This window comes from Dendrobates tinctorius, unplaced genomic scaffold (genome assembly GCF_039654945.1).
Source record: "Dendrobates tinctorius isolate UK_male_01 unplaced genomic scaffold, ASM3965494v1 ptg000160l, whole genome shotgun sequence".
Taxonomy (NCBI): Eukaryota; Metazoa; Chordata; class Amphibia; order Anura; family Dendrobatidae; genus Dendrobates; species Dendrobates tinctorius.
Window position 1 is genome coordinate 1,464,874 of NW_027361827.1, and position 27,360 is coordinate 1,492,233.

Consider the following 27,360-nt stretch of genomic DNA (forward strand, 5'->3'; position numbering starts at 1 on the left):
AATGGGGTGCCATGCATACCAGGATTGGGGGGGGGGGAGGGTACCATGCATACCAGGATAGGAATGAGGGGTGCCATGCGTACCAGGATAGGAGGGTGGCAGCCCATACCAGGATGGGAGACCATGTATCAATAAAAATGCTCGCCACCCGGGCGTAGAACAGGTTCATAGCTAGTGTGAATTATATCAGACTGTAATGACTACTTGCCTACAATGCTGTCGTCTTGTCCCGTAGCCCCATGCAGTTGTTGTTACTTTGACTGGTTTGCTTTTCAAAGTCTGCATGTGCTGCTTGGACATCAGTAGCTACGAGCAATTGCAATGCAAGGTTAATATGATCCTAAACTATTGTGGCGTATCGGGCAACTTCCCAAGTGCACCAGAAAGAGACTATGCAGGCTGTAGGGAAGACTATACATTTGTCCTGGGCTGTAGTCAACACTGGGACCAGGGCTGTGTGACCTTTTGTATCTACTAATTCTTGTGGAAATGAAACATTTCCAGGGCAAGATCATCTTGATATCTGCTATGATGGACATCTTATACATCTGCTATGCCTCCTGATGAACCGCTGGTGCGGGGAAACGCGTTGGGGTGACTCCACGAATGATAAGTGGCCACTATCTTATCTTATGTATCTTATGTGCCTCACTGTTAGGACATATTTGTGTATTATGTGGACCTTGATATCATGATGTGATAATGTTTTTGCATAATTGTCTGGGATTTCTGCATTAGCTCTAGGGCATTTTTACTATTCATCTCTGTCATTGTTTTCACACCTGTGATATCAGGGACCAACAGGGCAGCAAGGGACAGTCCTCGCTGAGTGGGGGCGCCAAAAAATCGGGATCCTTAGGGTGCCAACCTCCACGGATAGGAAGGTATCAGATTAGTATATTTTAGGGCCTTGCAGCATCCCAGCATAGGTCTTTTTATTGTGGCATTTGCCATTTTCTTTCACTGGGAATTGGTGGTTTTATATATTGTATGAATTAAAAATTGTTCTTTATAGGGATTATATGTGCACACCAGGACAAGATCAACAATGACTTTCCTCCAGCTACCATAATGATAAAACTGCTTTGTCAAAAATGCCTGGGGACCGTGTTGGGACCTCTGCGATGGTTATTTTAATAATGCATATCAGGTAATTCTGTAATTTAGGAGAGTCCTGGGGTTTCTGTTGGAAGTTATTTTGGTGGAAGTATTTTAACTCCTTTTGCTTCTAATAGGGCTGAAATCCAGGATGATATTACCTGTAAACACAGACTACTGTGTAAAGATTATCTCCTTTCCTGTTCTATCATATATTGTTCATGTGTGGTTTGCACTCTTTGACTGCAGACTTGTGAATCCTCACGATTGTGCGCTGTGAGGATTCACCGATGCTGGCGCATGACCAAAAGTATGCAATTTTAATGCAATTGGTCTCGTGCCTACTAGATGTCTGCAGCCTTGCTCAGTGCAAGTATATTAAGTGAGGCCAGACATGTCTAGTCAGAATGTGGCTGGAAGTATGCAAATGACATACGTTACTTACAGTCACATGGCCGCCAGCTCTCTGCACCATAAAATCTTAACCGCGCGCAGTGCGTGAGATGTGACGACTCCCATGGTTCACAAGTCTGCAGTCACATAGAGACCCTGCAGACTTGTAGCCAAAGACTTGACAATCCTTTAATGCTCCCTTAAGTATTCTAATGTCATGGAGCATGGTGGTTGTATAGTTTTTTTTTATTAGCTTTATGAATTCTACAACCTACTATATTGTTTAAGCCTCTGTCTGCAAGCAATGTATGTAGCGGGCTCAGCTGTTGAACATGTTCCATACACGACTTGCAAATAGAGGATAACACAATATAGCTGGTTGTCAAATTCATCAAAGTAGTAGAAAAAACACAAGGCAAATTTCGGCTATATATTGCTGATTGCTGCTGTTAATCTGAAGAGAGAGAGGTGAAATGTGCACTTTACCCGTTTCTTCATTTTGTATTCTCTGTATTACTGTCATGTGATATATAGATATGGAGCATTATATGGGGCCCCATATATATATATAGATATGGAGCATTATATGGGGCCCCATATATATATAGATATGGAGCATTATATGGGGCCCCATATATATATATAGATATGGAGCATTATATGGGGCCCCATATACTGTATGGATCATTATATTTGGCCCATTATGAATGGAGCATTATATGGGGCCCATTATGAATGGAGCATTATATGTGGCCCATTATGAATGGAGCATTACATGGGGCCTATCATATACTGTTTGGAGCATTATATGGGGCCCATTATTATGTATGGAGCAATATATGGGGCTCATTATTCTGCATGAAGCAATATAGCAATATATACGGTCCATTACTCTGAATGGAGGAATATATGGGGTCTATTATGCTGTGTGGAGCAATATATGAGGCTCATTATACTGTATGGAGCATTATATGGGGTTCATTATTCTGTATGGAACACTATGTGGTGCCCACAATACTGTATGGAGCAATATATGGGGTTCATTATACTGTATGGAGCAAAATATGTGGCTTATTATACTGCATATGAAAAGGAATGGAAATCCAGCGAGGCATATGTGGTAAAATTCAGAAAAAAATTCATTATCAGAAATTTATAAAATCACCAGCAGCACACTGAACAACGCGTTTTGGCTAAGGAGCCTTATTCATAGTAGTGCATAATATGCAAGGTAGAACATATATATATATATATACAATCAGAATCACATGGTATATTTGTTGGCCAATGCAGATGGAGGTAGTAAAAGGGCACACCTGAGACAGATTGCCTAATCATCAGTGAACATGTTAAGTAAATGCGTTAACACATTAACAAAGCCATGTATGCTACACAATGGCAGAAATTTGTGTAAAAACAACTATACATAAAGAAAAACAGAATAAGAAAAAGAAAACATAGTGCCAAATAATGTTATAAAAAACGTGCATGTGTGAATTGAGGGGGAAAAAATTCCCCCCCCCCCTCCTTTTTTTTAAATGTACCGTAAAATAAGATCATGTTCAATGTTAAGGCCTGAGGGAAATCTGGTATTAAGTATAAACATCCAGAAGGATTCTCCTTCCTTCTGAAATCTCCTCCCCTGTGAGATGTGTGTACTTTTTCTATGCCTATAAATACAAAAGTTGATAAATCTTCCCCATGTTTTTGCGAGAAATGCCGGAAGGCAGCGGACCTGTTCACCGCTGTTGCACTGGAAGAATCAGACATATGGCATCTGATGCGTTTTTTCAATGTGCTGATCGTGCATCCCACATATTGTACTCGGCAGGACATGCAATCAATTAAATAAATGACCCCGGAGATGTTAAAGTTAATAAAACTATGAAAATTGAAAGTTTTATTTGTAGAAAAAGACGTAAAGTTCTTAGTTTTATTATGATCGCAAGAAAGCCAGGTGTCCGTGGTCTTTTCAGGCGAGGATATGAATTGGCCTGGGAGATGGTATTGAGCCAAGTGCGGGACCTTAAAATGTAAGACCCCCCCCCCAAAAAAAAAAAAAAAATTATGTAGGGTCCCCCTAAAATTAATAACCAGCAAAGGCTAGGCAGACAGCTGCTGGCTGATATTAATAGCCTATGAAGGGGTCATGAATATTGATCTCCTCCCAGACTAAAAACATCAGCTCTCAGCCACCCCAGAAAAGGCGCATATATAAGATGCTCCAAATCTAGCGCTTAGCCTCGCTCTTCCCACTTGCCCTGTTGTGGTGGCAAGTGGGGTAATGGTTGGGGGGGTTGAGATCACCTTTGTATTGTCAGGTGACATCAAGCCTACAGGTTAGTAATGGATGTGTGTATAATAATAATCCACAATATTCCTCACCTGTCCGCCGGTAAGATAATAATCCATAATGTCCCATGACAATCTTGATGACTTTGAGACCAGTTACTGATGTGACTGTTCTCAAAGACAGCCGGCTATACACTGACAAAGGAGGTAATCGCTCCTGCAGTGTATAACACTGAGCTAATGTGAGAGAGGTCACACGAGTTCATCAGCTGATGAGCTCTGGTGATCTCATGGCACCACCGCTGCGTGAGAAAGTTCACCGAAGTTAATCATGAACTCATGTGACCTCTCACAGTAGCTCAGCGCTTTACACTGTGGGAGCAATGACGCTCCTGTCAATGTATCATCGGCAGCCGTGTAGAGCAGTCACATCTCCCAATGTGACTGTTCTACAAGTGAGATTGCCGTGGGACACTCTGTATTACATGGGCTACAGCGGACAGTGACTTTTCATTTTTTATAGGAGACATGGGCACAGGCGCTGACTGATGAGACTACTCCCATCAGTGGCTTCTGCCATCACTGTTGTCAGTGACAGCAGACATAGCCCGATGGGAGGAATATTCTCTTATCAGCCGGCGCCTACTGATCAGTGGTAAGCTTTTTACTGCGGGTCACTGCTGTGGATCACAGTATCACTACAGGGTCATTCTGACATCTGACAGTGTGACCCCGCAGTGCTGTAATGGCTTTAGTTGTGCATACGTTTGTTTTTTTCCTCCCATTGACTCTAATCGGCAAATATTCAGCGATTAAATCTGCAAATATTGCAAATTCGGCGATCGTGAGCCGAACCAAATGTTGAAATATTCGCTCATCTCTAGTAATGACCTGGAGAACCATAATGGCAGGTCAATTTTAGCAGTTGGTGAACATGGTAAAAAAAAAAAAAAAAATTGTGGAATTGTTCGGTTTTTTTTATTTTAAATTTCACCGCATTTTTAATTTTATTTCCCCTTTTCCAGTACACGATATGGTAAAAACTGTGATGTTGTTCAAAAGTACAACTTTTCCCGCAAAGAAAAAAGCCCTCACATGGCTATATCGATGGAAAAATAAAGTTATGGCTCTGTGAAGAAGGGGAGCAAAAATCAGAAACCCCCAAGGTCGTGAAAGAGTTAATGTAGGTTTAACCCCTTAACGACCGCCGATTCGCCTTTTAATGGCGGCAGTTAAGGGTACTTAAACCACAGCGCTGCTTTTTTAACGTAGCTGAGGAAGAAGGGTGCAGTGCCCCCCAGAATCGTAATTTCCCCGGGGTCTCGGCTACCCCCTGGTTTCCCATTTATTTCTCTCTCCTCTGATACGATTTAGCACCATCAGAGGAGAAATGGGGTCGCCCAAGCCCGCCCGGTACCTACGACATCCCCTGGTCCCTCCGGCTCTGTCGCCTGGCATCTTTTTCCGGGAAGAAATTGGTGCATGCACAGTGCGCCCACTGAGATCTGCCGGCTGGCACCTGGCAAATATAGGAAATTTTTCCTATTGGTTCATTTTGATCACTGTGATAGACCCTATCACAGTGATCAAAATAAAAAAAAATAGTAAATCAAACCCCCCTTTATCACCCTTAGTTAGCTAAAAATAATAAAGTTAAAAAAAAGTATTTCCATTTTTCCATTAGTGTTGGGCTTAAGTGGGTTGGGCTGGGATTACTGTTAGGGTGTTTGCACACGCTGCGGATTCTGCTGCGGATCCGCAGCGGATTTGGCCCTGCGGATCCGCAGCAGTTTCTGCTGTGGTGTACAGTACCATTATTCCCTATGGGAAATGGAAACCGCAGTGCAGATGCTGCGGATTTTTCTGTGCCGATTATCTGCGGTTTCTAAACCGCAGAAAGAATTGACATGTCAATTCTTTCTGCGGATTCCTCAGCAGTTTACCATCTTCTCCATTGAAGAGATAATAAACTGCAGGATTTATCTGCAGATTTTGCAAAATCCGCACGGATCAATCCGCAGCAGAATCCGCAGCGTGTGCACACACCCTTAGGGCTGGGGTTATGGTTAGGGCTGGGGTTACGGCTGCAGTAAAGGGGTGTGTTGGGGTTAGGGTTGGAGTTAGAATAGGGGGGTTTCCATTGTTTAGGTACAACAAGGGGGTCTCCAAACGTGACATGGCGCCACCATTTATTCCAGCCAATTTTGCGTTCAAAATGTCAAACTGTACTCCTTCCCTTCTGAGCCCTGCCATGCACCCAGTGGCTTTTCCCCTACCTTTGTGGTATTGGCGTACTCAGGAGAAATTGCACAACAAATTTAGTGGTCCAGCACTGTGTAATGTGTCAGATCAGCGATCTGACACTTAGATAGTGATGTCCCCCCTGGGACAATGTAATAAAGTAAAAAAAAAAAAAAATGTCAAAATAGTATATAAAAAATCCCCAAATAAATTAAAAAAAATTCCCCAATAAATTCTTTTTTTTTGTACATTAAAAAACTATAAAAATGCACTAATTTAGTATCGCCACGTCCGTATCGACACACCCTATAAAACTGTCCCACTAGTTAACCCCTTGAAAAAAAGCGAAGCAAAAAACAATGCTTTATCATCATACCGCCGAACAAAACGTGCAATTACGCGCGATAAAAAGACGAATATAAATAAACATGGTACCGCTGAAAACGTCATCCTGTCCCACAAAAAACGAGCCGCCATACAGCATCATCAGCGAAAAAATAAAAAAGTTATACCTCGCAGAATAAAGCGATGCAAAAATAATTATTTTTTTATATAAAATTGTTTTCATTGCATAAAAGCGCCAAAACATAAAAAACGACATAAATGAGGTATCGCTGTAATTGTACTGACCCGAAGAATAAAACCGCTTTATCAGTTTTACCACACGCGGAACGGTGTAAACGCACCCCCCAAAAGAAATTCATGAAATGTTGGTTTTTGTTCATTCTGCATCCCAAAAATCAGAATAAAAAGCGATCAAAAAATATCACGTGCCCGAAAATGGTACCAATAAAAACATCAACTCGTCCTTCAAAAAATTAGACCTCACCTGACTCGGGTCAAAATATGGGAAAAATTATAGCTCTCAAAATGTGGTGATGCAAAAACTATTTTTTACAATAAAAAGCGTCTTTTAGTGTGCGACAGCTGCCAAACAAAAAGCGCCATAAATAGTAAATCAAACCCCCCCCCCCGTTATCACCCCCTTAGTTAGGGAAAAATAATAAAATTTAAAAAAGTATTTCCATTTTCCTGTTAGGGTTAGGGTAAGGCTGTGTGCACACGATGTGGATTCTGCTGTGGATTTTTCCAAATGACCTGCGTTTTACCTGCAGATTTAGTGCGGATTAGCCTGCGGTTTTGACACCTGGTAATGGAGCAGGTGTCGAACCGCTGCAGATTCTGCACAAAGAAGTGACATGCTGCGGATTTAAAACTGCAGCAAATCCGCGCGGAATAATCCGCAGCATGTGCACTGCGTTTTTCATTTGCCATTGAATATAAAGATACTGTACAACTTAGCAGAAACTGCTGCGCATCTGCAGGGCCAAATCCGCTGCGGATCCGCAGCAGAATCCGCAACGTGTGCACACACCCTTAGGGTTAGAGCTAGGAGAAGGGTTAGGGCTAGGGTTAGGGGTGTGTTGGGGTTAGGGTTGAAGTTAGAATTGGGGGGTTTCCACTGTTTGGGAACATCAGGGGCTCTCTAAACGCAACATGGCGTCTGATCTCAATTCCAGCCAATTCTGCGTTCAAAAAGTCAAACGGTGCTCCTTCCCTTCCAAGCTCTGCCATGTGCCCAACCAGTGGTTTACCCCACGCATATGGGGTAGCAGCCTACTCAGGACAAATTGCACAGCACATTTCGGGGTCCAATTTCTCCTGTTACCCTTGGGAAAATAAAAAATTGGGGGCAAAAATATCATTTTTGTGGAAAAAAATGATTTTGTATTTTTATGGCTCTACGTTATAAACTTCTGTGGAGCACAGGGGGTTCAAAGAGCTCACCACACATCTAGATAAGTTCCTTGGGGCGTATAGTTTCCAAAATGGGGTCACTTGTGGTAGGTTTCCACAGTTGAGGCAGATTAGAGGCTCTCCAAATGCAACATGTCACCCGCAGACCATTCCATCAAAGTTTGCATTCCAAAACGTCACTACTTCCCTTCCGAGCCCCGACGTGTGCCCATACAGTAGTTTTCTCCCACATATGGGATATCAGCATACTCAGGGCAAATTGGACAACAACTTTTGGGGTCCAATTTCTCCTCTTACCCTTGGGAAAATAAAAAAAATTGGGGACTAAAACATCATGTTTGTGAAAAAAAATGATTTTTTTATTTTCACGCCCGGGCGTTATAAACTTCTGTGAAGCCCTTGATGTTCAAAGTTCTCACTACACATCTGGATAAGTTCCTTGGGAGGTCTAGTTTCCAAAATGGTGTTATTTGTGGGGGTTTTTCACTGTTTAGTCACATCAGGGGCTTTCCAAACGCGACATGGCAATCGATCTCAATTACAGCAAAAAAAGTCAAATGGCGCTGCTTCCCTTCCGAGCTCTGCCATGCGCCCAAATAGTCGTTTACCCCCATATATGGGGTATCGGCATACTCAGGACAAATTGCACAATAACTTTTGGGGTCCTGTTACCCTTGGGAAAAAAATTGGGGGTGAAAAGATCATTTTTTGTACGGCTGTACGTTATAAACTTCTGTGAAGCCCTTGGGGGTTCAAAGTTCTCACCACATATCTAGATAAGTTCCTTGGGGGGGGTCTAGTTTCCAAAATGGGGTCACTTGTGAGGGGTTTCCACTGTTTAGGCACATCAGGGGCTCTCCAAACGTGACATGGCGTCCGATCTGAATTCTAGCCAATTTTGCATTGAACAAGTCAAACGGCGCTCCTTCCCTTCTGAGCTCTGCCATGCGCCGAAACAGTGGTTCCCCCCCACATATCAGGTATCAGCGTACTCAGGACAAATTGTACAATAACGTTTGCAGTCCAATTTCTCCTGTTACCCTTGGTAAAATAAAAAATATTGGACCTGAAGTAATTTTTTTTGTGAAAAAAAGTTGTGTTCATTTTTTTTTTAAACATTCAAAAAATTCCTGTGAAGCACCTGAAGGGTTAATAAACTTCTTGAATCTGGTTTTGAGCATCTTGAGGGGTGCAGTTTTCAGAATGGTGTCACTTTTGGGTATTTTCTATCATATAGACCCCTCAAAGTGACTTCAAATGTGATGTGGTCCCTAAAAATAAAATGGTGTTGTAAAAATGAGAAATCGCTGGTCAACTTTTAACCCTTATAACTTCCTAGTAAAAAAAAACAAAACACCGGGATCCATGGAAGCGTTCCAGAGTTATGAACTCTTAAATGGACAGTGGTCAGAATTGTAAAAATTGGCCCGGTCATTAACGTGCAAACCACCCTTGGGGGTTAAGGGGTTAATATAAAGAAATAAGAAAAAAATAAATGAGTAATTCATTAAGCCTTAGAAAAATTAATGGACTTGCTTTAACCTATTAGGGTCGTTTCTGAGTTTTTGTGTTTTTTTTTTTTTTTTTTTCTGGAAATATTACATGAACTATGAAAAAGGGGGCAAGAAAAAAGGAAATTGTCATATTTGCACATTGTACACTGGCTGTAGCTGCACACTTCCTTTCCCTGTCCCTCTGTACTGGCTTGCTTTTTACAGTTACATTAATTAAAGCAAACCTGTCATGATGAGAAGAGTGCAGTGTAATCAGATTGCAAATTGATATTTAGTTTAGTGGGAAAAGACTTGGTGTAGCCTGAGTTTTATTTCTTCCATTATTTTAATCTAGATTAAAAGGAACTAAAACCCATGAGGCTAATAAATTGCTAATGAGTGTCGTAACTGTACAGTGCAGCTCAATAAATGTGGTAGTGCACATTGTTATTGTGGTTCTGAAGAGTATTATTTATGGAAAAACAGAAAACTGACAATCTGACGTCATCAACCACTTCCCTTTTCCGGCTGGTGCGCCTTGTTGTATAATGCCGCATAAAGCCAAATAGTACACAAGCTGTTTCAGATTAAACAGCATCCATGTTACACATGACCGTGCTGACCACAAACATGCCAGTGTCTGACGGCACAGGAAATTCTTATTCTTCACCAGTCTTTTACATAGAACAGTCTTCTGTATAATACCGGCATTGCTGGTAAAATTACATGTGAATTTTCAGAACCGTTTCCAGCTTACACCCCTTTAATTTGTGACCATTTTTTTCCTACATAACTGGGAGCACCCAAATTGTAGCTAACAATTTGAAGGCTTCAATAATATGATTGATTACCGAATAGTACTTCAGTTTTCTCCTACTGTTCGAGGGAAGCTAACAGCTGACACATGCTGCGTGATCCACACCCAGCATGTATCAGACACTTGCATGATTTCTGCTGTGTGTATATAAATCTGAAGTTCTGAGACGCTTCAGAGAAGCTTTGCAAAGTGGCAACGTTTTTGCACAACGAAGAGTCGCGCAGAATGTTACGACTTTTGGAGTTTACAACACCAGTTGGAATCGGCTACGCCAAAATGGGTGGAACTTGGTAGGAGACCGGACAGAACATAGTGTAGCTATAGCCACCCTTTAAATTCATCAGAAGGGCCGGCATTTTGTGCACCAGAAATGCTACTCCAGTGACTGACTTGGAATAGCATGTGTAGCCACTCAGACGAGGGGCCCGCCAAATTGATGAATTTGGCAAGCATCTATTTCAGCAGGACTGGGGTAGCTCAAGTGTGCCATACAGCAGTATTGATGACTCCGAAGCGTCAGACAAGTGTCATACGACTCCGTGTGCCGCAGCAGAAATGGTGTAGCAAGTTTTTTTGGTGTAGGGAAGACTACAGTTCATTATGACGAGCTGTGACGCCCCTGTCCCACTCAAGCGATGGCCATTTTGGCAGAACTGGAAGAAACTGGCGTGAAAACGCCAACAGTTGCAGAATTCTGGCTCAACTCCCAAGTTGCACCAAAATTTTGGAACACTTCAAAGCTTTTATGCCACTCTTTTGCTGTGAAAGATTTCAGTCTGGTGTATGGTTTTTTTTTTTTTTCCGAACAACTGCAGAATTTCAGAGTCTATTTTATTAATTTCTCCTAACTACAACACTCTGGTTTCTAAAATTGTAATTAATAAACTGATTGCATTAAAAATAAAATGATTGCTCACTTTACTACCATAGGTAAATTTTTTGTCTCCAAAAACATGACAAAATTTGATAAACAGTCTTGTGCTGTATATTCCTTGTCCTCTTTTTGCTTGAAAAGTTTCATATCAAACTTGTTGTATGGTTTGCAGAACTCCAGAAATTCCCACTGCCTCTGTTTTAACCTAACCTGTAGGATTATTATATTTTATAATGAGTTTTTGGTTTTTAGCTAGAAAAAGGACATGGTCATCAAAAAAGAGGCCTAGCCTAAAGATGGCATTGTGTGCTGGAATTTCGGTGCATCTTAAAGTATGTAAACCTCGTAAGGATGCGGCAAACAGCACAAACCACTATGATAAATCTGTTGAACTTAAATACTGGGTAGTCTGTCTGCAATGTCTAGTCTGTTTTGCAGCGCAGGAACATTTTTTTTTTAATTCGTTTATTAAACTTCAGGGTACAAAGAATGTACAACATACACAATGATTTATGATAACAAGCACTTTACAAAGCATACATGCCTCCATCCATAATAAAATATAATACAAAGAGATTGCACACTCTTATAGATAAACAAGGTAATGTCTACATTTCCTTCCAAACATATGCAAAAAATGACTGTTTATGTGTTTCCCCATATGTATATCACTCTAATTTCACATACTTTGTCATGTCATGCAGCAGTAAAAACTAACTAAAACTCCTAAACTACAGCTACCACTACATCAACTACTATCCGCTATTTCCGCAGCCTGGTTTCCCATACCATATTATGTCGCATGTGATGTTCAGTCTTGCAAAGTGAGGTGAGAGGAATTCCACCTCTCCCACATCTTTCCAAATTTACCCGGGCATCCCCTATTTTGGAACAGCGTGTGCTCATATGGAATAATTGAATTCACCAGTTTAATCCAAAATCTAAGGGAAGGATCCGAACCCCCCATCCACCTCTGTGCCAGCACCTTCCGTGCCATAAACAGCGTCTCACGCAAGAAGATCCCAGTGTAGCGATCCCAGATCTCCTCCTCCCACACCCCAAACAAGCAGACCAATGGCTCTAGAGGGACAGGGGCCTGCACCAGGGATGTCAGTAGTGTAGTCACCTCTCTCCAGTAGTGCAGGATAGTGGGACATTGCCACACCATATGGATAAAATCAGCATCTGGCGAGTGGCATCGTATACACTCCGACGATTGAAGCCGACCCATCCTAAAAAGTCTCAGTGGAGTCAAATATGATTGTTTTATTATATATAATTATATCATTCTGTTATTAATGGATGGTGACACTCCAATCGGAGACTCCAGAATCTCCTCCTACTCCTCCTCTTGCGTATCAGGAATGAGCTGTTCCCACTTCATCTTAAAAGAGCTTATGGCCGATTCTGCCCCTACCGACAGCATATATGTGTACAGAGAGGATATGAGACCCTGGGGACCCTGCGAATTAAGGATTCCTATCAGAGGTAAAGATGAAATGGTATGGTTCACACCCCCATCCCTCATGTGTGACTGAAGAGCCGATCTCCGCTGCAGATAGCGAAAAAATTGAGATCTCGGAATATCGTGTGTGGCCTGCAATTGTTCAAAAGACTTTAAGGTCGCCTGGTCATACAAGTCTCCCACTGACGAGACGCCACACTGAGTCCAAAAAACAGCGGATGGGTGATTCAGCAGCTCGGGAACATAGTTATTACTCCACAGGGGCATTTCAGCTACAGCATCTCTAAACCCTATTACCTTCTTGATTTGTCTCCATATTAATCGTGCCAGCCGGAGCAGGGGCAGCAGACGTGGAGCGCTAGTTCTTTCCAACTCAAGGAAACCTAATGGGCAATCCGCTTGTGCAGCGTGGAGCAGGTGGCTTTCAGAATTAGGGAGGCAACTACCCGGCATCCATTTATTTAAAGCTTTCGCCTGCCCAGCCAAGTAGTATAGGAAAAAATCTGGCAGCGCCGCCCCACCTCCCTTCCTTGGTCTTTGTAGAGTGGACAATTTGAGTTTAGGCCTAGTTTTCCCCCAAATAAAGGACGTGACCAGAGAATTAAGATTAACAAAAAAGGACTTGGGCACCGCTACCGCACTGTGTTGGAGCGAATAGCCAAATTTAGGGAGTAATATCATTTTAATCAGGTTGATGCGTCCAGCCACAGATAAAGGGAGCCTACTCCAAGATGCAAATTTAACCTTAACTAGATCCAGCAGCGGATGGACATTAAGTTGTAGATCAAGCGTACTATTATTAGAGATGTGAATGCCCAAATATTTAAAACTAGATACAATAGGCAACGAGGAGAGAGCCTTTAGCTGGGGAATCGGAGCATGGGAAAGGGGTAGCAGGGCAGATTTTTCCCAATTTATATGTAAACCTGAATATTTACTGAATTTATCTATAAGGGATATCACCTGCGGCAAAGTTTCTTCCACATCATTCAAGAATATCACCATGTCATCGGCATATAGGCCTATGGTATCTACCCGACCTGCTATATCTATACCTCGGATATTAGGGAAGGACCTCATGCTTATCGCTAGTGCCTCAATCCCAAGGGCGAAGAGAGCCGGGGAAAGAGGACAAGTTCCCCTATGCAACTCGAAAGACTCAGATATAGAATTATTTATTATAATACGGGCCTTAGGTTTCATGTATAATATTTTGATCCATGTTATAAACTGATTGCCAGAGCCATACCTTTGCAAACATGCGGAAAGGAAAGGCCATTCAAGAGAGTCAAAAGCCTTGGCAGCGTCTAACGATGCCAATGCCCATCTATTGTCTGGCACCAGGGAGCTATATTGGACTATTGATTGGACTCTTCTGATATTAATAGAGGTACTTTTGCCAGGCATAAAGCCCGTTTGATCTGGATGTATGAGATTCAATATAATGGAATTCAATCTGGTAGCCAGAATTTTGGTGAAAATTTTATAGTCCACGTTCACTAATGAAATGGGATGATAGGATCCACAGTCTAAAGGGTCCTTCCCCTCCTTCCGAAGCACTATGATATTAGCCCCGTAATAGGATTCAGGCATAGAATTCCCCTCCCATATTCCCCGAAACACCTTTACCAGAAGTGGCGTCAATATAACCCGATACTTCCTATATAGTTCAATAGGGAACCCATCAGGTCCAGGGGCCTTCCTAGAAGAAATATCTGTCATAGCCTTATCTATCTCCTCTGCGGTGAACTCAGCGTCCATAAAGGCTCGCTGTTCCGAATCTAATGTGGGGAATGATATATCTGACAGATAGTCTAAACACCCCAAAGTGTCAAAGTCACTTTTAGATTCATATAGTGACCTATAATAATCCCAAAAACAGCCGAGAATATCCTCGGTCGAAGACACCAGTGTACCGTCCATCTTACGAATTTGCAATATCATATTAGAGGTGTTATGTTGGCGCACCAGGTAGGCCAAAAATTTGCCCGCCTGGTTCCCCAATTCGAAATAGGATTGACGAGTAAAGAATAATTTACGCTTAGATATAGTGTCCACGTGCTGAGTATATAACCTCTGGGCAGCCAGCCACTCATTCCTGTTCCCACTAGTTTGGTTAGATATATATGTTGCCTCTGAATCTTTCAGTCGTTGCTCCACCTCGTCATCCTTCCCTGCGGTTACCCACTTAATATAAGAGATCGTGGAGGACAAACAGCCCCTCAGGTATGCCTTAAGGGCATCCCAAAATAAATTAATATCCCGGGGTTCCGGGTGGGACGTGATGAAGCAATTCAACTGATTAATCGTTCTGTCCGGAGACCCCATCAGTTGTAACCAGAAAGGCTTTAATTTCCAAGCTATCCCCCTGGTTACTTGCCCATATTTGAGTTTAAGGACGATTGGACTATGATCAGAGATTCCCCTACTTCCATGATCTATATCAGCCACCCACATTGCTAGACCGCCAGAACCGAATATATAGTCTATGCGTGATAGAGAGTGTTTGGTGGATGAGTGACAAGTGTATTCCCGTAACTCGTGGATGTTATTATTATTCCAAGATCTTTTGATTAAAATGAAATTTTGTCTGTGGGAAAACCCCTTTAACTTCTTAAAGGGAATTCAACCGTTCTTGTTTTTTTTTGTTTTTTTTTGTTTTTTTTTCTTCTTGAATTGTCAACCTTTTGGTACATTCTCTGCCTTGTACAGGTATGAACAGTTGAACACACCATTTCTTACTAATTAGTTGGACGGTAATTTATTTATTTTGAAAATATTTTGATCCAGAATTTAGCGAATGTCCATGAGCCCTAAAACAGAATATTGCAGTTATATATGGGAAATTCTGGAAAGATCTGCTCAGATCAAGCCCTTAAAGGGAATCTATCAGTAGGATCAACTCTCCAAACCCAGGAAATCTAAAAGTAAACACCGGCGCTCCCCCTAATGCAAACTAGAGCTGCAGGCGCTGGGACAGCCTCTTTGCTGGTGGCTGTCAGGAAAGGAATTTACAGGAGGAGGACAAAAGAGCACCGCGCTGGAGTTGTAAAAATCTCAAAAGTAGTGACTAAAGATCAAGGAGGTGTAACAAGTGGGTGAAAGAATCGCCTGCCTACATTACAAGGATTGAATGGTCCAGTGTAAGTAGGGTGATCCTATGAAGGAGATTCCTGATCCACCAAAAGATCCACAGAAGTGGCTGCAGCCTCCATTCCCCCTGTGTTCAGTTCCCTGCTCTAGGTGACGTCACCCAGACCACGCCCCCCGACACCTCGGCACTGTCAGCGGCGTCTCTCGGCCGGTGCACGCCGCGCGCCTCCACTCTTGGTGAGGTTTAGGTGGGACCCACTATCCAGGGGGGGACGCTCCTCTGTCCCCACTTGTCCTCTGCCTGGCGTGTACAGCACCCTCCTTGTGCCATTGGTGTCTACCGCCAGTATCTACATATTCACTGGCTCCCACCCCCCTGCTCCAGTGCACAGAATCCTATGCTACAGCCACTTCTATGGATCTTTTGGTGGATCAGGAATCTCCTTCATAGGATCACCCTACTTACACTGGACCATTCAATCCTTGTAAGGTAGGTAGACGATTCTTTCACCCACTTGTTATACCTCCTTGATCTTTAGTCACTACTTTTGAGATTTTTACAACTCCGGCGCGGTGCTCTTTTGTCCTCCTCCTGTAAACTCTCCTAACCCACTTTGCCATGCAGGTCATAGAAAGTTCACTAAAATGATACCTTCATATCTGCAATCAGGTTTTTCTTAATATGTAAATGAGATGTGGATCAGGAGAGCAGATTGTCTGTCAGTCATTACATGTCTCACTCATAACACTGGATTCTTAGGGAGAGCCATAGATCTTACCAGCTCATTTACATATTTAAAAAACCATGGCTTTCTCTGGAATAAGACATCTGATCGCATATATCAGGTATCCTTTTATTCAGCTTCCTATGGCTTGCATGCCTATATAGCCTGCTTAGGAGGGTTCATCCTCCTGATTCTCCATTAATTCTGCAATTTAAAATTGAAGTATTGGTTTAGACATAATACATTAACTGAGTTATGAGAGACCAAATCCAACTTGTATAATTCATCTCTAAATCTTATTTCCACCTAAAATGTTTTCTGCAATTCGTTTAAACCAATCGTACAGTATCCTTATTCCCTGAGATAAATGCAAATGTTGTATTTTTCCTGTACTTCAATAAAAGCAGAGTTAATAATCAAACAATTGAAACAATGGTTCACTCATTCCAATCTATTAGTGTAACTGATGGCTGGCATTTGCTTCTGTTTCTATTGGATTGTAATAATGTTGGCAGGCACAGACACACGGCATATAGAATTGTCTACCTTATATAGTAAGTTTCTGCCGTCAGGTAGTTTTTACCTTAAGGGGAAGCTTGCAGAAGCTTGTTAGCAACTCGCTCGTTTAGAGCCAAAGACGCACATGTAATGTGTTTGTTTTGGATTTTGGCACAAAGCAGATGAACAACCTGAACATTATCCAAGCCACATCTCGGAGCAAGCAGCCAAGGATTCCTTGCCACATATTGCAAAAAAAAAACCAGTATGTGAAGGCAATAGTGTGCTGTATGGTGGTAGGTCTGATGATGAATATTTAGAACTGGAATTGCTTTAAATAACATTAATGCAACCTAAGTTTAAAGGGTATTCACATCTCTAAGATCCTATCCCAATATGTAATACGTGTAATAATAATAATATTAGCAGATACCTCCAATTAGAAATGTAGTATAGTTCTTCACATTAACTGTCGCTTACCCCATGTACAGGCATTGCATGTAGCTATGCTACATTTCTAATTGGAGGTATTTGCTAATGTTATTATTACACATACTAGGTATTGGGGTGGGATCTTGGAGATGGGAATAACCCTTTAGTATCTTTTCTGAATACTTGAATAATGCTGGTCCTTGGAAAAAAAAATGTGTTTTTTATTTTCAGGTTCCAGTTTCCCATTGTTTCCGGCCTCCAGGACATTACAAAAGGAAGTTCTGCACCGTTTGTCGAAAACTTCTCGAGGACAGTTTGGCTTTAAGATGTGAAGGTAAATCTTTTCACATTTTTATAGGAAGATGCATCTAGATAGGCACATATTAAGTGAAAAGCAAAAACCGTTTTCTATTTTTATAGAAAGAAATGCAAAATTGATTGCATAACCCACATATTCACTATTCTGCACCCAGTTACCACTGACAAAACAGCTCTATAAGTAAACTGTGCCCACGCTGTGATATATGGTGTTTCTGATAGAACTGGCTATTGTGACCTCCTCATCGTTGGCTTACTGTATGCACTTTGAATTTTCTGATCTCATAGCTTATCCCAACATCAATCTAAATTCACATAATTTAATAGTTGTCCCTCGATCAGCCTGCAGGTTATAGTTACTTCATCTACTCTTCTTGGCCTACAGTAAAATTAGAGATTCTGATCTTGGGTCACATGGTGGGAATTGAGCTTTACTCTACATCATCAATTTATTTTTTACCTTTTTTGCATGCTTGTTTGGGGTATTTGCACACAGTCTTTCTCAGGCAAATTCTGTCACAGAAACCACATGAGATACAATAGAGTTTGTGCACTTAATTTTTTAATCACATCAGGTTTCTGCTAACATCAAGTGTTAAAAGAAGTGACTTGGCCATTGTTGTAGTGTTTTCCGCTTGGACGACACTGTGTACTTTACAATACGCTTTAATGGGAAGGCTCGGAAGATGCCTGGCCGACTCTTGCTATAGTTTTTGTTTAAGGAAAAAAAACCACTAGCAGTTTCTTCATTAATAAAATAACGCGAGAGCTACAGTAAATAGCACTTCACAAAAATTATAGTAAAACCCTCCAAAAAGTGGCCAAAAATTCTCATGGAATGGCCGAGAAAAGGACAAAACAAGACTTTTCAAAGAAAAGGTGCACAAAGCATTATTGTGTTTTGAAGCGCTTTTTTGCCGTGTTGGTATAATTCAGACTTTGGTATTTTAGTAACTAATAAACTGTACCCAGTTGTTACAGCATAGTCAGTCACTTAAGTCCTCTGCAAGAGATAGTTGACAAATCTCACACTGCCATTCTTTCCAGGCTGCAAGCTCCTTCTCATGGGTTCTTGCATATGGTATCAATTGACAGAGTATGCTACAGAAAAGCATTCACACCAGCCTAAAATAGTGTGTATACATTGTTAGTCTAACCACTTCCCTAGAGAGGTCTTTAAATTACAAAAATCAGTCCCTTTATGGAAAGAACAGAAGAAAACATGGTTCTTCCAGGCACCAGAAAGGCTGGTTTGACAACCTTCAGGAGGAAAAAACTGACTGGTATCTATAAACTGTTTGTTACATCACGTATGTTCTACCCCTACTAACTTATTGTTTAATTGTCAACAGGATTTTTTAAACTTAAAATTGTTAGACAAGTTTATTTTTAGCTGAGAACATCATTGACCAGTGAGCCCTGGCAATACTGTGACTTTCCTATCTCTTACTGAACATTTTTATGATAAATCCTCAGTTAAAGAGAAGCTGTCAGCAGGATTTCACCCTTCCGTCCCCCACACACCGCAAACTATTTCTATGCACATGTAGCTCTATCAAAGACGAGTCCAGCAATACCTTTATATGGCCAGCCTGTTCTTCCATTACTGAGAAATCAGCGTTTCGATTGATATGCAGATAAGGCCGAAGGACTGTGGTAGATCTGAAGCCTGACACTCCAGCCCTGTCCTTGCCCAGTGCCCCCGCATCCTGCTTTACTGACTGCCCCATCAGCCAAGCAGGAGCAGTAGGTGCTGGGCTGCTAATAGAGCTGGAATGCCGGAGGCTTTAGATCTGTCATTGCCATTGCTTATCAGTTCAAAAGCTAATTTCTCAGTAACAGACTGGCCAAGTAAAGATATTGCTTTATTGTCTTTGAAAGAGCTACATGCGTATAGAAATAGTTTGGGAGTTAAATCCTACTGAAAGATTCCCTTCAACGTAAAATATCATGCAATCAAAGCTGATAGGGGGGTCTTTTCTTATTGAAAGCAGGAACCCCTTTAATTTCAAAATTAAAATTGGAGAAAATTTGTAAATATTTTGAATAATTACAGGGTAACAGAATAGCAGATACACTGCTGTATAAGGCCTTTTTTTCCTATAGTTTATATTTAAAAATGTAGTAATTTATTGCATATTTATTAAAAAGGAGAAGACATGAAAATACATTTTTATGCCAGTCTGTGCAAATTTATGCAATGCTAGATATCTTATTAGATTTCTTTGTATTGGCTTGCCTGTTACTTTTGGCAGATTGATGTCCATTAACATCAGTATCCACCTGTTTTTATTGATTTCTTTCCACTAATGATGCTCTGTGCTCTCTTTAACCAAGTTGCTGACATAGTGAAATTTCCTCAGCCCTGACTGATATTCAATCCTATATGTCACTTTGAATGCGCAGAGAGGCGTTCATTGTTGCACTGCTGTGCGCTGTGCTCGGTAAGCACTTTTCAGCTGCAGCACTGGCAGTCTAGCACTGTTACTAAATACAGAGCATAGTGGGATACCATCACGACAATGATGGTCGTTCAGGTGGTAGGGCATTGCGCGGAGTGGAGTGTCACATTGCTCTCCTGCTCTGACCTGATTGTCACCGCTATAGCTGAAAAGTGCTAACTGAATACAGGGCAGATTGGGATAGCATCACAACGTTGCAGTCCACTCTGGTAGCTCAAGTGGCACACTCGATGCAGCTGTCTGAAAATGCTTGGTGATACCTTGCAGATCGGAACAGCAATGCAACAAAGCAGACCGCTCTATGCCAAGCACACTCACTTAAATGAATGAGGGTCTCATCAGTGTGAGATAAGTAGCTCAGGAGAGCAGACGGTCAGTCATTCCTTCTCTCACATTGGTAACGTCCTATTAAAATTAAAGTAAGCCCTGGAGACAGATTCTCAGGGAGATCTATGCCCGACCCATAGATCTTAACTGCTCATTTATGTAGTAAGAAAAATGTGTATTACTCTGGAATAAGACATCGGATCACAGATCTCAAGGTATCATTTTATTCAGGTTCCTATGACCTGCATGCCCATATAGACGTCTTGGGAGGGTTGGACCTATTGACATACTCCCTTTTAAGGAGATACTAAAAGTAGAAATATAAAAATACTAGCAGTATTGAACAATGATTTCCTAACTCTCAAAAATGTTTAAAGGGAACCTGTCAGGTCTCCTGTGCCCACAGAACCACCAGCAGTTGTGTTTGCATATGTAAATATCCTACTTAACAGTCCTTTTATAATATATTACACACTCAAACAGATCTTTAGAAAAAGTAATTAACTCCGTTTATGATATGTAAATGAGGCCTTTAACTAATCGACGGCGGGTTGGTGTCCCCAGACTAGTCGGCCTCCTTAGTATGTTATCATGCTCCTGTGGGTGCGATAACATGGCATACAAGTGCCAGTGTTATATATACCTTGTGCATGCGCACACATTCTTTCCCTCAATGCACTGACCCTCTGAAGCCAGGTGTACGAGTGCCGGCTTCAGAGAGGCGTACTCTGCATGACCGGGAGTGCAGAAACTTGCGATCATGCGTAGTGCGCCTCTCATAAGCCAACACTCGTACACCCACCATAGGGGCGTGATAACATGCTAAGGGGTCCAATTAGTCTGGGGACACTAATGCCCCATTTACATATTATAAACAGACTTTAAAAATACTTTTTCTAAAGATCTTTGTGTGTATAATGTAACAGCAGGGACTGTTAGGCAGGGAATTTCCATATGCAGACATAACTGCTGGGGGCACGGGGGACCCGACAGGTTCACTTTAAGCATTGGTAAACGTGTTCTTTAATATTGCAACATTTAGCAAGTCAATTTTCCATAAAATGTAATAATTATATTTTCCTTTTATATTTTAGTTTGTGAACTTTACGTGCATGCAGACTGCTCTTTGTTTACTTGTGGTGATTGTCGGCAGTGTCACCATGATGGCCAACATGACCATGTAAGCTCAGTAAACTCCTAGGCACATCTGGTATTCTACACGTCGTAGTTTTCAGATTTTAGTGTATATTATTGTTACTTGTATTACAGATTTCTGTTCAGCAAACATTCCCTGAAAAGAGCCAAACATCTATTATGCAATGGTAAATAAAAATTATACCACTAATAACAGTGACATTATATAAAAAAATATAATGTCACTGTTATTAGTGGTATAATTTTTTATTTACCATTGCATAATAGATGTTTGGTTTTGTTCATGTTTGCTGCTAATCCATGCACCTACTTTGTATAGTTGTAAACATACACCATTGAAATGTATGCTGGTTTTTGTTTTGTTTTTATTTTTCTTCTGCTCATTTAAACTTTGCTTTTTAATGCCGTTAAAATTTTTTCTTTAAAAAAATGTGCCAATGCTTACTTGGCAAATAGATGCAAAAGGACTTTTTCTTTCTATCCTTTGCTACTAAATTGTGTGTGTGCTCGATGCGCCACACTTTCCAGGACTTTACATGTACAGACACTGTGTATTATTTGTAATTGTATAATTACTGTAAAAGCTCTTCTCTTTACATCATATTTGTTTAAAAGGAAATTCATGCTGCCCGAACCGTGCACAGTATGAAACACACGCTGCTACGGCTGTTCAGACAAAACATACTTTGAAAAGCCAGCCGGGGACCATATATGTTAGGTGACTAGTCCAAGAGGCTGTTCCTCAAGGGTCTTCTCCCCTCTCTGCTGCCTTAGATTGACAGGTCTCTGCTTCTATCACAGATAGGTAGAGACTTGTCAATAGAAATGAGCCGGGCAGGGGGAAGCCGATTAGGGCCGACCTTGGACTAGTCATCCAAATTGCATGACCCATGGTCATTTTCCAGCAGCATTACATAGGAAAGGACTGAAACACCGCACATTTAAATCCACTACTCCGTTTCAGTTTCTTACTGTGCTCAGTTTTCTAATGTTATGGTCTTTACAAGCGGGCAATAGGTAAGAATGCAGAGCAATCTAAAGACACATCCCCAGAGAATCCTGTACCTTCATGGTCTTTACGATCATAAAGTTTAGAACGTTGGGCATGCTAAACAAAAAGGCCCATATGTCTGGTGTATTTATTTAAAATAAAAACTAATACATTGGGGGTCAGTGGGAATAAAATAAGAGTTTACACTGGCCACTTTTTACCAATGGCAGAGGTTGACAGGGATCAGACAAGCTTAGTTTGGCTACTATTAGGGTCAGGTGTCTGGAGTGGGCTCAGCTAATGATTTTGCTGAAATCTGCTACAGAATATCCAACTGAAAGACTATTCAATTCATCTGACTGGGCTGAGTTAGGAAAGACCGCCGCAGAACTTTCCACAACATAACCTGCAGAGTGTGAATTTACCGTTATTGTTAATGGTCTCACAGAAAGCTTATAGTAACCGTCGCTTTAATTTTTACTTCATAAATCAATAGTGCACATGAAAATAAACAATTTTGTAATATATCTTATCAGAGCAATCTTTTTTTTTTTTTTTTTCCTCTCCTCCTGGTCTGATCTTTCATGTTAAAAATTCTTAATTCTTGGGTAAAATAAGTGTTCAGTGAAGACAGATTTTTACATTACTGAGATGGCGGTTACTGGTGATGAGATTCTATGAAGGGAGGACAAAATAATGATCAGTCCTGGTGGAGAAAGAAGCAGCTATATTGCAAAGTTGCTTATTTTCTTGTGTACTATTATTCTATGAAGTAAGAAGTAAAATGACGGTTACTCTTTAAGTAACTTTTATGAGGCTGCTGCATTGCAGCTGCATCTTTCCCACACTAGTCAATCAGTACGTTGCTCACTCAGAGAAATAATAAGTGTATAAGAAATCCCAGTTAGAACATGACATAAAATGATTTATCTGTATGGAAAGGTAACGCTGTATTATGAGGCTGAAGTTATAGAAGGCAGTACCGCACCTATGAATAAATGATGAACATAGACCAGCTCCTGCTCCTCAACTACGGGGAAATCATAATATATTTTAAAGTGGTTTTGTGGAACATTACAAACCTTAGCCAAGAGTAGGGAATGTCATAGGTTACAACAATTTTTTATCTGTTGAAGTCTCCAAAGTCCCTGTCCATCATTCATGTGGAAACTTCAACAAATCACTGGTTTCACCATTGATATTTCCACGTTTGACTTTTTCTTGCTGAGACCAGTTATTGCCTTTACAAGTCGTCATTGCTGTAGCAACAGCAGGTACCACAGTAGAATAGAGAGTAAGTAAATGGTAGTGGCTAAATATTGGTTATTTCCATAATTTATAGCATTCTAACTCTTGCTGAACTTTTCAAAGATACCCCCTTCCTCCCGCTGTGCCCCAAAAAACAAGCAAGGCAAATTTTGTGTAGGGATTCAAATCGCTCAGGAGCCACGGGAGTCAACCAGGAGGCACGTTCCTTTTAAAAGTTCACAGGGTTTATTTCTTCATAACCCATAAAGCAGCACATAACACAAGGAATAGCCTTTAGCTCAGGCGAAAGCAAGCATAAGTGTCCATGATTTCAGGCTCAGTCCTGGAGCCTCAGCAAACACAGGAGGCTTATCCCTCCTCACATACAGCTAATATACATATCCCTCCCCAGGTCAACAGCCTCAGCACGTGGTCTTCAGGAGGGTAGCGCACCTTCTTCCACCTAGGCCTGCCGGGACCTTCCACATGGCCCAATCAGCTCCATGCACTCTCTCTCATGTGACCTACTCTGGTTGCCTTATATGGTCCGTAGCCACGCCCAGCGGGTCACATGGCTATGACCTCATCACAGGTCCTTCAAGCCTTCACACACACACACACACACACACACACACACACACACACACACACACACACACACACACACATACTTTATTATGACACTTATAAACACTCCCTTTGGTGGGTTTGTAGGTAACTGGCCCACCCATCTCCCTAGTTACCTGGAGACTTCTCCCTGACAAATTAAAGCAGCACCTCAGCAGTATCACTGCTGATCAACACATAAGTCTCCATCTCAAAGCCACCCACTTTGAGATACATAATGGCCATTCAGTATTCTGCCATTCATCCTTTCTCCTGGGACATCCACACAGCGCCCCCTAGCGGACACAGTGGTTACTACACCACATATGCATTATTCACATGACAGTGTCCAATTTTGCATTTTCAAAATGTACAGTGGGTACTGAAAGTATTCAGACCCCTTTACATTTTTCATTCTTTGTTTCATTGCAGCCATTTGGTAAATTCAAAACAGTTCATTTTTTTCTCATTAATGTACACTCTGACCCCATCTTGACTGAAAAAAAAACAAATGTAGAATTTTTTGCAATTTTTTTTATTAAAAAAGAAAAACTGAAATATCACATGGTCATAAGTAGTCACACCCTTTGCTCAGTATTGAGTAGACTTGTTTTATTGTGATTATCCTGAGGAAGGAGTCATGTGGACTCCAATTCGCGTTGAATAAACCACTGTTCATTTCTACGCTACATCTGGTTTTGGATTAGCTGGCAGCGCGGACTTTAATCCACAAATCTTCCGATATAGTGATTCATTGTTGAGTAGAAGCACCTTTTGAGCTAGTACAGCCATAAGTCTTCCTGGGAATGATGCAACAGGTTTTTCACACCTAGATTTGGGGATCCTCTGCCATTCTTCCTTGCAGATCATCTCCAGTTCCATCAGGTTGGATGGTGAATGTTGGTGGACAGCCATTTTCAGGTCTCTTTAGAGATGCTCAGTTGGGTTTAGGTCAGGGCTCTGGCTCGGCCAGTCAAGAATGGTCACAGTGTTGTTCTGAAGCCACTTCTTTGTTATTTTAGCTGTGTGCTTAGGGTCATTGTCTTGTTGGAAGGTGAACCTTTGGCGAAGTCTGAGGTCCAGGGCACTCTGGAAGAGGTTTTCATCCAGGATCTCTCTGTACTTGGCCGCATTCATGTTTCCTTCAGTTGCAACCAGTCGTCCTGTCCCTACAGCTGAAAAACACCCCTCATAGGCTACTTTCACATTTGCGTTTTTTTGCTGCGCGATTTTTACGCACACAAACGCATGAAAAAAGCGCATCATGCGCTTGTGTGCGTTTTTTTGCGGGCTTTGGTACATTTTTTTTAAAAAAACACATGCTTTTTTTGCGCATACGTGCGCATTACAATGCGCACGTATGCGCACCCATAGACTTTAATGGGTGTTTTGCTGTAAAACAAACGCATTGCGTGTGCATGCGTTTTTTGGGGGCAAGTCGGATGCACAAAAAATGCAACAGGATGCATTTTGTGCGCCCGAGCGCACACTGCAAAAAAAGCGCATGCGCATACAAGCGCGTACGTTCGCATATGTATGCGCACATATGCGCACCCATGTTAAAGTATAGAGGAAAAAACGCATGTGTGTTTTTGCGCTAAAAAGCAGCGCAAAAAAACGCAAGTGTGAAACCAGCCATAGCATGATGCTGCCACCACCATGTTTCTCTGTTGAGACTGTATTGGGCAGTTATGCCTGGTTTTCTCCACACATACCGCTTAGAATTATCATCAACAAGGTCTGTCTTTGCCTCATCAAATCAGAGAATCTTATTTCTCATAATCTGGGGACCTTCATGTGTTTTTTAGCAAACTCTATGCAGACTTTCATATGTCTTGCTCTGAGGAGAGGCTTACGTCAGGCCACTCTGCAATAAAGGGCCCAACTGGTGGAGGGCTGCAGTAACATACATAGTAATAGTTTTGAAGGCTAAAGGAAGACCTTATGTCCATCTAGTTCAGCCTATTTTTAGTGCAGCTGTTCTGCATTGTTGATCCTGGGGAAGGCAAAAAACCCACAGAGTAGAAGCCAATTTTCTCCATAGGGAAAAAAATTCCTTCCCCTAAGCTGGGTCAGCCATCTACCTATAATCTGTTATTCGTAATCTTCTATACTGTTACAAGAAAAGCATCCATTCCTTTCTTAAATTCATTCAGTGATAGTTGACTTTGTGGGACTTTCTCCCATCTCCCTACTGCATCTGTGGAGCTCAGCCACAGTGATCTTGGGGTTCTTCTTTACCTCTCTCACCAAGGCTCTTCTCCCGCGATTGCTCAGTTTGGCTGGACGGCCAGGTCTAGGAAGACTTCTGGTGGTCCCAAACTTCTTCCATTTAAGGATTATGGAGGCCACTGTGCTCTTAGGAGCCTTAAATACTGCAGAAATTCTTTTGTAACCTTGGCCAGATCTGTGCCTTGCCACAATTCTGTCTCTGAGCTCCTTGGCCAGTTCCTTTGACCTCATGATTCTCATTTGGTCTGACATGCACTGTGAGCTGTGAGGTCTTATATAGACAGGTGTGTGCCTTTTCAAGTCCTATCAGTATAATTAAACACAGCTGGACTCCAATTAAGGAGTAGAACATCTCAAGGAGGATCAAAAGGAAATGGACAGCATGTGACTTAAATATGAGGGTCTGAGCGAAGGGTCTGAATACTTATGACCATGTGATATTTCAGTTTTTCTTTTTTAATAAATTTGCAAAAATTTCTACATTTCTGTTCATTTTTTTCAGTCAAGATGGGGTGCAGAGTGTACATTAATGGCAAAAAAATGAACTTTTTAGAATTTACCAAATGGCTGCATTGAAACAGAGTGAAAAATTTAAAGGGGTCTGAATAGTTTCTGTCTCCACTGTAAATACCTTTTTGTGTGACATATAATTAGCTTGTATATTTGGTTGAAGGCATTATTTAAATCAAGGTAATGAATTTTTTTCTTTTATAGGACACACATCATCATCACTGGCGAGAGGGAAATTTATATTCAAGTGCTCGTTGTGAGGTCTGCAAAAAGACTTGTGGTTCCTCTGAAGTTTTGTCGGGCATGAGATGTGAATGGTGTGGCATTCAGGT

At 41.4% G+C, this 27,360-nt stretch overlaps 1 protein-coding gene across 1 annotated transcript in view; it reads left to right on the forward strand.

Annotated features, from left to right (window-relative positions):
* The window catches only part of LOC141052408 (diacylglycerol kinase theta-like), a 202,299-nt gene that overhangs the window by 75,711 nt on the left and 99,228 nt on the right, over window positions 1–27,360 (forward strand). The window contains exons 3-5 of the mRNA XM_073549637.1: window positions 17,411–17,513; window positions 21,381–21,466; window positions 27,233–27,358. Of these exons, the coding sequence (XP_073405738.1) occupies window positions 17,411–17,513; window positions 21,381–21,466; window positions 27,233–27,358 (315 nt within the window). The remainder of the gene's footprint in view (window positions 1–17,410; window positions 17,514–21,380; window positions 21,467–27,232; window positions 27,359–27,360) is intronic.